General features: G+C 42.4%; 1 protein-coding gene across 6 annotated transcripts in view; it reads right to left on the reverse strand.

The window, feature by feature from the left end:
• Positions 1 to 13,912, reverse strand: part of ARHGEF18 (Rho/Rac guanine nucleotide exchange factor 18) — a 50,783-nt gene that overhangs the window by 4,965 nt on the left and 31,906 nt on the right. For 5 of the 6 annotated variants that reach the window (XM_048287789.1, XM_048287786.1, XM_048287787.1 and 2 more), the window contains 14 exons: positions 13,070 to 13,195; positions 11,704 to 11,821; positions 10,697 to 10,945; positions 9,786 to 9,862; positions 7,854 to 8,032; positions 7,375 to 7,466; positions 6,878 to 7,066; positions 6,084 to 6,221; positions 4,983 to 5,098; positions 4,526 to 4,582; positions 3,984 to 4,031; positions 2,948 to 3,415; positions 1,886 to 2,210; positions 56 to 178 (listed from right to left, as the gene is read on the reverse strand). In XM_048287789.1, the coding sequence (XP_048143746.1) occupies positions 56 to 178; positions 1,886 to 2,210; positions 2,948 to 3,415; positions 3,984 to 4,031; positions 4,526 to 4,582; positions 4,983 to 5,098; positions 6,084 to 6,221; positions 6,878 to 7,066; positions 7,375 to 7,466; positions 7,854 to 8,032; positions 9,786 to 9,862; positions 10,697 to 10,945; positions 11,704 to 11,821; positions 13,070 to 13,195 (2,305 nt within the window). The remainder of the gene's footprint in view (positions 1 to 55; positions 179 to 1,885; positions 2,211 to 2,947; positions 3,416 to 3,983; positions 4,032 to 4,525; positions 4,583 to 4,982; positions 5,099 to 6,083; positions 6,222 to 6,877; positions 7,067 to 7,374; positions 7,467 to 7,853; positions 8,033 to 9,785; positions 9,863 to 10,696; positions 10,946 to 11,703; positions 11,822 to 13,069; positions 13,196 to 13,912) is intronic. The other variant, XM_048287788.1, reaches the window with a different exon arrangement.

Consider the following 13,912-nt stretch of genomic DNA (forward strand, 5'->3'; position numbering starts at 1 on the left):
ACTGCAGAGAGTGCCTGAGGCATACCCATGGATAGGCAAGTTGGCCAAGGCATACCTGGCTGGAATGCAGGGGTCTGGCTGCTTGGGAGGGATGGACTTGCTGACCGCCTGCCTCTCAGGACAGCCTCCTCTCGTCCAACAAGCCTGGGGGGAAGCAGCTGCTTCTGATCAACAGAGGCTAAAGAAAATATTTTATAAATTAGTATTTGAGGCAAGCAGCACTTCACAAACATCACTATTTCATGCTGGGGCCACTGTACTGACACCTCTACACACTCAAGAAAGCTGCAAAACCACAAAGAACTGGTCCTACTTAAATTTTCTCTTCAGCTGTTTAAACTATGAATACTTTTTTCTTCCTTGAGACTTCTAGCTCAGTTACTGGCAGACCCTGACAATCTCAGATTTAAAACCCAGTATCAAGCACAGCAGAGAGAAAAAATAAATCTTTGTCTGTAGCATTCAAATAGCAAATGACCATTTGTGCTACTTCTAACACGCAGAGTTGTGATGAACTTTTGTCTCTGCTCTCCATCTGTCTCACAGCTGCTCAGCAGCACAGCCCACTGATTCTGGTGTTACAGCCTCTCAGTTTCTTAGTTTCAACAATGAAAGCAGTTCATGAAATGGCTATTCTGGATCTAAAGAACCCTCCTTCAGTACACATACCTCATGTCACAAACCCCAAATTCAATACACAGCATTTTGCCTCTGGTACAGAAAGTTTTGTTCCATTTTATTCTAAGATCTACACATGGGCATAACAAGCATGAAGCCCACTAATGCTCACAAGAGAATAGAGACCAATATATTTTTGGTTTATACCTTTCATATAAATTACAGAAAAACACTATTAAGTCCATTTCCACTGCAGAGACCATTATGTAAGAGCTATTAAAAATAAACATGGGGAGATGTGGTATTAGAACTTTATTTTACCAGCATTTGGTATGCAGGGTAAGAGGAAACAGGCTTCATTTATGTGCAAAACCATAAGCAAGTTTGCAAAGGCACTAAACTTTAAGCACGACAGAGACAGATGTTTCTGCAAAGTGCCAAAGCCACTCCCCCTGCTCTCTCTGTCAGGTTTGGCCCCGAGTCCTCCGCAGCAGTGCAGAGTGATGGACAAGCCTGCCAAGTCTGAATCCAGCAAAATGCTAAAAAGATAATTTTGTAACTTAAAATTACAGGCCATTCCCCATAGCTGGCAGTGGGGCTACTTTAAGTGGCAGAGATAAAGTGGCTTTTAGTGTGTCTGTCATTGGCAAAGATCACTACTCCAGTACCCAGCAGTTAGAAGCAGAATTTACACCAGGACAGGGTGACTGCATTTTTACTTGCTTCTATTTGTGACAAAATTATCCCCTTTTAAGTCTACAACACACACAGCATCTCAGTTTTGGCCTGGAGATCTGTATTTAATGACTGACTGGTGCTAAGAAAAGCACTGCATTCAATGTCACTACAACCCTGGACAGAGTAAGAAAAGGCTAAGCCAGCCTCAAAACATTTTACTCATGCACAACAGCTTTTTTTTTTTTTTTTTTTTTTTTGCTTTTGCTCTTTTCCTTTAACACTACAGTTAGACAAGATGATTTTACATCCAGGTTTAGAACCTCTCACCACCATTCTGTTGTGTTGGAATACATGACTCTGTTTTCAACATTATCCCTTTGGGTTATGTTTCCAGTTTAAATAGTACAGGCATGTTAACTCCTAACAGGATTTTAAAGGGTTAAGAGATTTTAACTGCAGCAAACACACTAGTAACTTGTAGCATATTAATTTCTGGGTTCCATACAGAGGTGTAACTGCAGTGTTCTGTCTCCCTGTGATCCTGGTGGAGATCACAAATGCATTTAAACAGACTTAAAATCACACATACCTGAACTGTCTGTCCTATGAGATGCTTTGTTCTTGCCACCTTTCTCCTTGCTTCCTTTTGTGAAGGTGGCCAGCTTGGTGGGGATCTGCTGCTGGACTGCAGCTGGTTTCTGTATCTGGTTGGTTGCACTCAGGAGATGTATTGGCACTTCGTTCTTCAGGGAGGGCCGGTTCTCCAGGGTGGTGCTGTCCCTGCGGACCAGGTCCGGCCGCTCCAGGTACTCCAGCCCGGCCACCGAGCTCACTCTCACCGAGGATTTGGAGCCAGCTGGAGACGGTTCCACCCCTTCTCCGTTGAAGCTGATGGAATGACTGATCATCTGGCTCTGCAAGAGGAAAAAGGCATTCTAAATCAAATAGGGATTTTCATCCTCTCCAGCAAAATGAGGAGAGACCACCCCCAGCCCTGAGAGCATGAAGCACTTCCTAGTGCAAAGCAGAACAGGGCAGACAAAGCTTAAAGCTTGCTGGGGAACAGAAAGAAGAGCAAGAGTCTAAGTCCCTGGGACACGGAAAAGAACCTCAGGAGCTCCAAACTGCTTAATATTGCACCTAGGAAAGAGCAGACTGCACTGGGTGGTAACAGTGCAGAGAGAAAGCAGGACTTTCAGAAAGTTTCAATGAACCAATTTAATCAGACCTCCAAATTTCTATTTTCAAATACAAGAAATGTTTTTAGAAATCAACTGTACAAAATGCTGTTGATGAAGCACAGCTTCTGCAATCACTTGCCTGCAACAGGACAGTTCCTGAATTTGAAAACTGCTCAGTCAGCCACAACTGAAAATATTCTCCATTTATTGGGGAATAATTATTCTCATTATTCTCCATTTCTATCTTTTTAAAAAGTATTCTCATTGCCAGACATTTGGGTGGAACTTCACAGACACTGGGAAACTGCCACGCTCTGATCTCTCAGAGCAGCCATCACCAGCTACTTCAGCTGATGGTTCCAGGAGCCCAGTGAAAAGGCAAAAACAGGTTGATGCTGCAACAAGAGCAACCTTCATCCAGAAGCAAGAGGATTAATAGGACTAAAACTCTGAGAAAGCCAATCCCTCACCTGTCCCATTTCTGGAGAGAAGGTGCCTGACACCGTGTTCTGCTTTTTCAGCTTCTTTTGCTGATCTAGGCGCTCCTTCTCCTTCTCAACAGCTCTCTGGGCTTCCCGCAGCCTCTCCAGGTCATGCTGATAGGCCTCCCTCTGCCTCTCCAGCTCTTCCCTGTCCTGGCTCAGCCTCTCCTGCAGCTGCCGCATCTCCTCCGCGCGCTCCTGCAGCCGCGCTTCCGTGAGTTCAAATTCCCTCTGCTGCCGGCTCCTCTCCCGCTCCAGGCGCTGCTGATCCAGCTTCAGCTGGCTCTGGAGCTTCTGGACGTTCATCAGTTCTTCTCTCTGCTTTTCGAAGTTCCGCTGCTTCTCCTGCTCCAGCAGCAGATTCCCTCGGGTGGACTGCAGCCGGTACTGCTTCTCCCGGTCTGCCATGGTGGCTCGCTGCACCTCGATGTAGCTGTCCTGCTGAGATATCACGGCCTGCAGGGGGGAAAAGTCCAGCATGAGGCACCCAGGTTCAAAAAACATGCACAGCTAAGCAGGAGACAACAGTATCTACCAGGTTATGTCACAGAGTCTTTTGTTTTCCAGAGCAGATCTAAATTCCAGCTCGTACAACCCATGGTGACTGACATGACATTGAAGATGGTCAAGGAAATAAATTATGTTTATGTGTGTCAAACTGGACATTTCTTGCACCTAGAATTGTTACCCTGAATCAAAACAGTCAAAACACTGCTGACTACAAGGTAAAAGCAAAACCAACTAATTCATATACACATGTGTATGAACAGTGAGCACGGAGAGCAGATGGAGCTCAAAGCAGCAAAAGAATTAAGTGAGCAGGAAAAAGGAAATCATTACTTAAGACAACAGCTCTAACACTTCCTCCGAAATACCAGGCACAGTTTCCTTGAGTCTCAGGTCTAAATTCTGCACTTCACTCCAGCTTTAGGGGATATTCTCAAGGTAGCTCCTCTCCACACCTGCATAAATTTTATTATGTTTACTGCCTAACAAATCTCTTGAATAGTAAACAGGGGTTTACCTGAAGACTGAAGAGCAACTGTAACAGTGTCTGTATCCTTTGGACAAGCTGAAGAGGAGAAAAACAAACATTAGGCACTTGAGCAGAGCTCTGTTTTGAGGCATTCGACTGGTTTTTTAAATTTTTAAGCAGTGAAAATAATCTATGGTATCTGTACAAAAACACGCACAATGGAAGCATGACCACCAGAATACTCTAACATAGCAAAAGCCAATATGCAGGCACAAGGAATTTCAGTATATTATCCTTGCGCAGATGTGAATCAGTGCCCAGCAAATCTCCCTGGGATTCCACAGAGAAGTCCTCATCATCTTCTCTTCACCTGAGCTATTTAACCATCACTTCCTCCCATGCCCCAGCACTGAATCACTACACAGGTACAGCCCTCACAGGGATTCAGAGGCAAGTTTGGCCAGTGAGCTGTTAATGTGCTGGGTTCCAGAGACATTACAAACACTGAGTTTTTGGTGGTTTGGTTTGGTTTGCTATTATTATACTATGGCTATCTGCCACTGGATTTCTTAACAGCAGAAATAACATACCTGAGACTCTATGGTGGGCTGAAAACCACTGCTGTCATCCAGCCTTGTCCCATCACTCTGTAAGGGAGACAAAACCAACATTTGTGCTAGGGACACTTGTTGGGCACTGGCAGTGCTGCCAGAACAAGCTGGGATTGCTCTCATGCACTGAAGGACATACATCAAAAATACTGAATTCATAAGCCAAGCGGAAACAGGAGCGTGGTGATTAAAGCCTGTGTTAATGGTACAGCAGCAAATGAGCAAATGGAAAACTGAATTCTTGCCTCTCAAGTGCTGAGCTACCAACTCACCCCACAATACATCCTTAATAGAGTCAAGTAATTTTACAGACAAAACTGTTCAGTCCAGCCCTGCCAGCTATTACAACTTTTAACTCTGTGAGATTTATTCTGCACCACTATCATGATGAGGAACACAAGGAAAAGCATTTAAATCCCTCATAAGCTCAACATACGGTTTGAGATCCTTCTTCTGCATCAGAAGAGGGGTCATGAAGTTGCACATCTGAACTCAGTGCAGGGCCCCTCCAGTCCCACTGCCTCTGGTCACCACTACTGTTCTTCCTGCCACCTGAAAGAGGAGAGGAATATGAGGAGCTCACATCAGCACAGGGCCTGGGATAACTCAGTGAGTGACACAGCAAGCAGAAAAACATGGTGATTTTGAACCAAAATGCAACTGCATGGCTTCTCCATGCTGATCCCAAGTGGATGATCAGGCAACAGTGACACATAGGGCTGCTCAAAAAAGTTTAAAAACTTGAGAAGACCGGGTTAAGATAAATAGGGAGGGTAAGTTCAAATTACGTTACACTATTTTAAGTGAAGCAACCACAACGTCTGCATGAAAATAATCAGCAAGCTCATGACATGGAACACTGGTTATCAGGAATATTCCAGTCACAGCAGCACCACTGTGAGTGTGGAAGGAGGTAAGGGGAGATGGACCCCCTGTTGTAAAAAGTACATGACAGATGTATGGAGCCTTCAGAGACAACAGAAAGTATTCTAGAGATTAACAACCAGTGAAATAAAGGCCATTCGCTTTTTCAATTAATGCATGAAGCAAAAATGGAGATAAATAGTATCTGGTTTTCTCTCTTATTTCATTAATTAACTGATAAATCATCTGTGCCAAAAGGACAATTTCTATTATCTAAGGATTCAGCAAACCTCTAGTGACTGTGCAGATACAAAGTGGAAAAAAGTGTTCATGACTCAATAACGAAAGCAGACAGCTGAATTCAGATCTTCTAAGCTTTTAGGTCAAGCTTATTTTTTTAAACAAAATTAGAAATCTGTGTGGAATTGTGGTAATTAAAAAGAACAGCTTAAAGTAGTGCCCTTAGCATAACACTGAGAGCCCTACTCTGCTCTCTAGTGTTGGTATCAGGAGCAAAAGATCCAACATGCTACTACCACATGCTGGAGATTTGCTCTTGGAGATTTGCTCTGATCTTCCTTCTGAAGCTTCCTTATATGAGAGCCTCAATTCCTCGTTCTTATTCTCTGTACAGTAAAAAGCTCATAAAAATGCTGAATGTTCCCTTTCTTACTTTTACTTGAAACTGAGGGACTACTGTCATATCCTCCAAAGGTCTCTCCTCTCCGGGGCAGTCCTGACCCAGAGCCATCCTCAGGCTGACAGGATGCACTGCCAAAGTGAGTGAAGATAAAGTTCTGGAGATTTTCAGCTGAGGAAGAGGAGAACACGTCATGTAAACAGCCATGTCTATGCAGCAATACAAGTTATCACACTACTGAGTTTAAAAAAACATTTCAACCATCAAGTCCACTAAAAGTTCAGGCAGTCTGAGAGATGTCCTGCAGTACAGATGAATTTTCCTTTGTGAGTAGCTCTGGATGACAGGCTCTTCATATAAAGATGAGCTCTTCCTTAATTGCAAGTTTGATTATCAAGCCATAAGTGTTTGTTTTCTCTTTTTTTTTTTTTTTTTTAAATAGAAATTATGTTTGGGCTTATTTTCTTTCTAAACATGCTATCTTTAGACAGGCTGTTTTTAATAGATAACCCTCCTATAATATTACATTTCAGGACTGTGTATTATTAGAGCACTCTGTTACCCTTTCTGAACAGACTCATCCTAAGATTCCACTGGTTGATCCTTAAAAATAAAGCAATCCAAGCCGTGCAGGTCTTCCACCTAAACCCACAAATGCACTTCACCTTTGTTGCAGATTGGTTCTGAGAACGAGGAAGTCTGAACCGTGTTACATAAAAGCATTATGTTATTACAGGACGATTTTCAGGGCCTGTACTTAGATCCTGGGTGCTTATCCCCACCCCAGCACCTGAGTGAATGCCCACACATTCCCACATTCCATTCACCTTCAGTCACTGCAGACTTCAAAATCGCCTCTCCTTGCAGATTCTCTGAGATATCCCCCCGAAGAAGCAGCCTGGCTCGGGATCCTTGGGAATGGTCTTCAAAGCCATTCACTTCAGACATTTCCAGATAAATCTGTTGCTTCTCAGTGAGACTTTGCAGAATCAGGTCATCTTTCATGTTCAAACGCTCTGAAGGAAGAAACAAATTCAGTCCTGCCTTCCTCGTCACTGTCATAGAACCATGTTCAATTTGGGAGATTATCATTCACTTTATGGTCAGAGCATCAAATGCAGAGATATAATTAACAGTTAAGGAGAAACTTACGGAGCAGACAAAGCTTATTAGACTTCTTTAGCCACTATTTCTACAGAGTCTTACAACACCTTGAAAGACTTATGAAGGAGAAACTCGGTCATATCTTGATAAAGAATTTGACAGTCATAAATCACAAATAATGCTGGGAAGCAGCTTGTGCAATATATAACTAAGTCATTACCCTGAAAATCTTTTAACTTCGCAGCTCTTGCTTCAGCCAGCCTCCTCTCTGCTTCAGGTTCATTAAATGTTCCTCCTTCTTCATCAGGACAGCTGTCCAAAGGCAAAGACAGATCTATGTTTGATTTGCATGTTAGATAATTTAAAACCATCTCAGGATTCAACCTGAAGCTTTTGCCTCAGTTGTGGTTTATCCTGGGTGTCAATCTTCTCCCTTTTCCAAAGCCCTGTTGCATTTGACATCAGTGAACCAATTTTTTTTTTTTTTTTAATAAAAGCAGAACTAAGTCTTTGACTGGTTTTTATTTCATCTTTATCATGGCTTCTTCCCAATGAACACAAACAGAATTGCACACTGAAGTCTTACAAAGAAAGTTTAGGGAGAGTCAAATGGATTTTTAAGACAAATTTACACCTGTGAGTCCTGTGAAGAGAAGACAAGCAAGAAATCAGGCCCTCCTGCTTTCCCTTCTCCCTTACCTCTCCACAGCCCTGCGGATGTGTGCCATCCAGGAATTCCTCTCCTCTTTGGAGCTGGTGTGAATTTCATACATTTCTGGTCCTTTTAAGGAAGCGCTAATTAAGAACATCGCCTTTTCCTCATTAGCTACCTCTCTCACAATCAATTTTTGCAGTGAGATAACTGGTGGCTTAGAGTCCTGTAAAATAAAATACCATTTACTGCAGGACATTATATGTGTATTTTAGCAATTGTGTTTCCTAGCTCCCCCCACTTCCTATTTATCCAGAGCCACTAGGAGCTGTTACATCATGAGATAACTCTGACCTTTTGACATGACACTTCTGATGTTGTTATTTTTTTTACCATCAATGAAAACATGGAATGAAGAATGTACATGTCAAAACAAGAGGTCTGGATACCTGATTGAATATTAAAGCCTGTGTCAATTTAAAGATTCCCACTGGGCCCCAGAAGTCAAGAACGGGTTTAAAAAATTTTGCTCAAAAGGAGGCAAACCCAAAATTTGAAAAAGAAAACAAAAACCTTAATGACACATAGTGAAGTGAAAGGAGAGAACAAGAGGAAGTGTTAGAGGTTTTAAGTTGACTACCAAAGAAATAAAACAGAGGTGTTGGAGAGTGTCAGGCCCTGATAAAAATGACACCAGGTGACAGGTAGTGTATTGTATAATGAGGATTAGCTGTCAGCCCTTGCAGTGAAAACACATTTACAGGAGGGGTATTAGTTACTAAAAACCTCTCTAGGCTTCCTACAGCATAGCTCCAACATATGCAGCCTAGAAAGTTCCTTCCCAGGATAAAGCAGCTCTTCATGACTGCTGAACCTTCACAGAATAATCTAGAGCCATGATAAGAAGCAAACACCAGGAACACCACTTCTGCCAGCTTCTCTGAGCAGCTGTACTGCAATTCCAGCCACGAACACAGGTCACTGGAAAAACAGAATCACTGAGCAGATCCATTTGCTCCTCTCACTTGATTTATTTATGGAGAAGTGATATTAAATTTCAAATGAGCTGTATACATACAAAGATGCAAAAAAATTGGTCCGACTCTAAGTGTAGAGCACGTTTCCAGAGGGAAAAAAATCCACCACACAGCACTCTGTTCTGCATTAGAAGGGTAATTTGAAAAGCAGTTGTTTGTACAGCCCTGAGGTCACCAAAATAGCTTTTGCCATTAGAATTCAGCTCTAATATTAATGTCTTGACAAAAAAAATACATCCAAGAAAACAATTACATAAAAGAGTTTCTCTGTTACAGGTTCTACTGCAGCCATCAGTGAACTAGACCAGGACAAAATGTACAAATTAACTTCTCTGAGGACACCTGTGGAAATACCCTAGAAAAGCAAGTGAATCCACTGAATGTTCTAGAGTGCTGCAGTAATAACATGTGCATTTAGTGCTTATTCCATGTATTTCAGGAAAGTTCTCTGCCCCCAGTAAATCTCAGGGCACTTTGAACACAGTTACCATGTCCCTAACCAAGATGGCAGATTCTTTCCCTGCACATCAAACAGAAGTGTTTGATTATTCCATTTATTTGCAAATGTTTTTCAAAGCACAGTTCTAGCATGTGCCATGTCCATGACTCGTATAAAATCTCAGCCTAACAGTTCAGTGAAAGGCAAAGCCACAGCACAAGAAGAGAAACAGGGAAAACCATGGGAGATGTGGTAGCTACAACTGGCCAGTGCAAGGAAATACTGGTTTGCACTGGGAGAGTGAGAAAGGGATTCATTCAACAAGTACCAGAATGGCTTCAGAAGAAGTGATTCTATAATAACTGGCTGGTTTATTCACCTAATTTTCTTTCTGAACCTCCTGTAACAAGTATCTAACATCCCTAATCATGCTTCTTCCGTAGTTACTGTCACTTTCATAAATCCTCTAAGTGCATGTGTTAAACAAGGAGAACAATACCTACCACTGAGGCAAATGTGTATTTTTGGTCCTTTTCTTGTAACAGCAGAAGTACATCAGTAAGCAGGACTGCCAGAATATCTACAGTAACAAAAGAGACAAAAAAAAAAAAAAAAGTAAGTAAGTCATATTTTAAAGCAGAAAGACTAGTCCAGATGCAAAAATCCCTTAACTTATGTTTCCTGCAGGCCAGGGAATAGCATGTCAACATTTGCAATACTGGGTCTGCTACTGCCTTCCACTTGGGCTGTCCCCAACCAGACTGCACCATGCAGAACCAGCTGATTTAAACAGAGCTCATTTAAAGCTTGAAAACACCCACACAGACATCCTACACAAGGACTCCAGCACTCCAGAGGGAACATGTCTCCCTCAACAGCAGATTCTTCTGGAACTGCAGCCATTCACGTTCCCACCTACTCTTGGCTGTGTTTTCTGTGCCACTGAAGCTTCTCCTTAAAAACTTGAGCAATGAAACTGCTCAAATATTCCCTGATGGCCACTGCTTTGATTTTCTGGCAAATGCAGAATTAAGTGTCATGGGGCTGACATGACACAGGTTTTGCAAAGTGTGAAGGAGAGCTCGCACAAGATAATGCCTTTCCACAGGAGACTAAGTCAGGATGACTCAAAGCTTTGTCATCCATCTGAAGACCTCCCTCTTGAATTGGGAAGCAGATCAGCCAGATAATAAGCAAACAGCATAAGGAACTTATCATGCACCATTACAGAGATGCTTATTGGACAAGCCAAGAATAGAACAAGTGCTATTTCCTCCAATATCCTATTAAACAAGCAGGTTATTGTCATCTTATTTTATACCCAATCGATCAGTAATAAACAGTTACTAAAAAAAACCAAAACCAACATAAATCTTGTTTCCCAGTTGTGTTTTTCCCCTTGCTGGTGCTTTACCTTTGAGCCGCCCTGATGCAGCTTTCCAGTACAGCATCCCATCCAGGAGGAGCCGCCTCTGGCTCATGTCATCTTTCCGGAACAAAAGCCCATTCTTGAATTTCCCAGATGATTTCAGCTCCATTTTGTGCATGATCTCCTTGAGTCGCTGCCCCTTCTCACACTCATTTACCATGGCATCTACATGGGTGATGGTGTCCTTAATTAAACCAAGGGCCTGGGTCAGCTCTTCATAATCTCTCGTTCCAGCTAAAGGAAAAGAGAAGCAGTCAGTCACATTTTCAACTCTGGAAGACATGAGACATCCAAACATTTTAGCATGAGGGCTCCACACTGATGATCTAACAGTATTTCCTAAGAGCTTAAGTTTAAAAATGAATTATAATAACCTAAAGCTCTGAAAACCTAATGAACCAACAGGTTTAACTACTATGGGTTTGTGGCTGCAGACTTTAAGTGCTGCTCTTCTCCTCTGAGGAAAGGCTGGGAGAATTGGCATTGTTCAGTCTGGAGAAGAGAAGTTTCAGGGTGACCTAATTGTGGCCTGAAGGGAGCCTACAGGAAAGATGGAGAGAGACTATTTACAAGGGCCTGGAGTGACAGGACAAGGGGGAATGGCTTTAAGCCGAAGGAGGGCAGAGTTAGATGGGATATTGGGAAGAAATTCTTCCCTGTGAGAGTGGGGAGGCCCTAGCACAGGGTGCCCAGAGCAGCTGGGGCTGCCCCTGGATCCCTGGCAGCGTCCAAGGCCAGGCTGGACATTGGAGTTTGGAGCAACCTGGGACAGTGGAAGGTGTCCCTGCCTGGATGGGCTTTAAGGTCCCTTCCAACCCACACCATTCTGTGATTCTGTGCTTCTCCTGACCCTCTGAGGTGAGACTGATTTAACATCATCAGCCACCAGAGAAGTGAGAAAGCAGGTACCAGCCTGCCTGAGGTAAGAACATGCAAAACATGGCAGAATAAGGATCAACAGACAAATGTGAGGCTTCCAGGAACCATCCCACCTTCTGTGTTCTGAATGATCCGTTCCACCAGGACTGGGTACTTGGTGATGCGCTGGGTGACCAGGAGGATGCACTCCTGAACACCCAATCTCCTCACGATGGAACAGTTCCCAATTTTCTAGAAAACAAGACAAACTCATCACACCCACTGTGCATCTAACATGCGCATCTAATGGGTTAGAGTGCTTCTAACTCCCTCTCCATTCACGTATTTTCTGTCCCAAAACACTTCTGCAGACTAGACACAGCACCATGAAATTAGCTGCACTCTTCTACTAAAGCAAAACCGCTGACAGCATTCAAAAAATTGCTTTTATTACTGGAAAATATCTTAGGTATTGTTTTCAACTACTGTTAAATAAATGTGGAGTCAATCAGGGAAACTTCCAAACCTGAACTGTGTGGCTGCCTGTTGCTAACTGACCTTTACAACAGGGTCAGACCTTAAATACATAGAAAAGTACTGTGTTTTTAAAACTAGACCCAAACATCTACCAGTCAAATTAGGTCAGTAACGAAGAAATTAAATGTTTATTTTACCATTGTATGTTCCCCAGTAGCCTGGCCTACAGAAACCCATTCCTGTTTAGAAATGGAGGACTGTAAAGTTAATCTGACTGCAGCTACAGCACACACCTGGCAGCAGGAGAACACAGTACCAAGATCTTTCTCTACAGGGATTGAGACTACATATTTTAAAACTCTGGTCACTTATTTAGTTCCTTGAAAGTGAAGGGCTCTCACTTTAAAGGCGCCTGGCTAAGATGAGCTGTAAGTATAGAGCTATGCTGGAAAGTTCACACAGTATCACTTACTGGTGACTGGAAAATGAGAATATTTAGGCCTCTGCAAAGCCATCTGAGATTCAGGTTACAGCTTCCACTTGGGCCGTGTCTCTTCAGCCCTTCCTATTAACTGCACGTTAGAGTGTGCAGCAGATCAGCAAACCACCCTGGAGCCAATCTTCTGGGTTTGGAAAGATGATGGCGTGAGCAAAACCTAAGAGTGCCTGCTTTTTCTACAGTAGCTCATCAACAGCACTTATCATTGATTTAATTTATTAACAAACCAACTTACCCTGATGGCCACACAGCAGGACAGAGCCCTGAATAGAACAAATACTCTACTCCCCAGTCCTAGGTGCTCTCAAGAGCCTGCCTCAAATGGAACACTTGCTAATTGTGGTTTTGTCTCCACATAGCTCAAAAGATCTAAAATACAAGAAGCTTACAACCCACCAAATAATGAGAATATGCCTCTAATCCTGCTCATTCACATTTGAGGGATCTTCAAGTACAAAACAAAGCCCAAAGCAGTGAAGTATATTTTGCACAGTCAGAATAGGAGACTTCTGGTTACTGTTTACCTTTATTAAGTTTTGGAACTTCTTATTGCTTTGGAGCAGGTCTTTGTAATGGCTAACAGCTTCATTGTGTCCACAACAGAACACACCATATTTTTCTTTCATTCTCTCCCCATTTTCACCTGAAAACTAATTGGAAATATAAGAATGAAAGACATGAATCATTCAGAGTAAACCTAACTCCACTATAAACCCCAGGTTTAACATGATTTTTTGGTGACTGATTTCTGAGACATCTCTCCTGTATTTCAATTTCTTCTGTACCAGAAATGAGAGATTTATGCAGTGTGACATGTGGGGGCTTGGAATACCACAAGATAACCAAATATTAAATGATGGTTGTCATTATGAGAACTTTTAAAAAGGATTTCTGGACCTCTGCACTTAAAAAGTCTGCGAACTGTAAAAGTTGAAGGGCAAAAAAAAAGGTCATGATATGTGATAGAAATTGTTGCATCTGCTCCGTGCCAGAATGGTGCTAAAGCTGCCATGAGTTCAAAGGATCCTGACTGTATTTTTAAAAGATCAGAATAAAGAAGTTTGGCATTATCTGAAGGAGAGCCAAATTTGGAATGGGCACCAGGAACATGTTACTTTACTCTTGGAATAGAAGAAAAATAGAACCAAACAAGTCACATATCCCACAACATGTATATGTACATGCCCAAAGAACACTGAATGACCATTTCATGTTATTTGTGACTAGATATATTCCTGGGAGTCAAGCTCTCACATTAACTGGGAAGATAACCACAAATCCAGGATGAAATAAATCTTTACATCACATAACTCTACCCTTACAGGTAGCTTTTTAGAAGCTTTATAGTGTCAACATCATTGGTAGGA

This window comes from Corvus hawaiiensis, chromosome 28, assembly GCF_020740725.1.
Source record: "Corvus hawaiiensis isolate bCorHaw1 chromosome 28, bCorHaw1.pri.cur, whole genome shotgun sequence".
Taxonomy (NCBI): domain Eukaryota; kingdom Metazoa; phylum Chordata; class Aves; order Passeriformes; family Corvidae; genus Corvus; species Corvus hawaiiensis.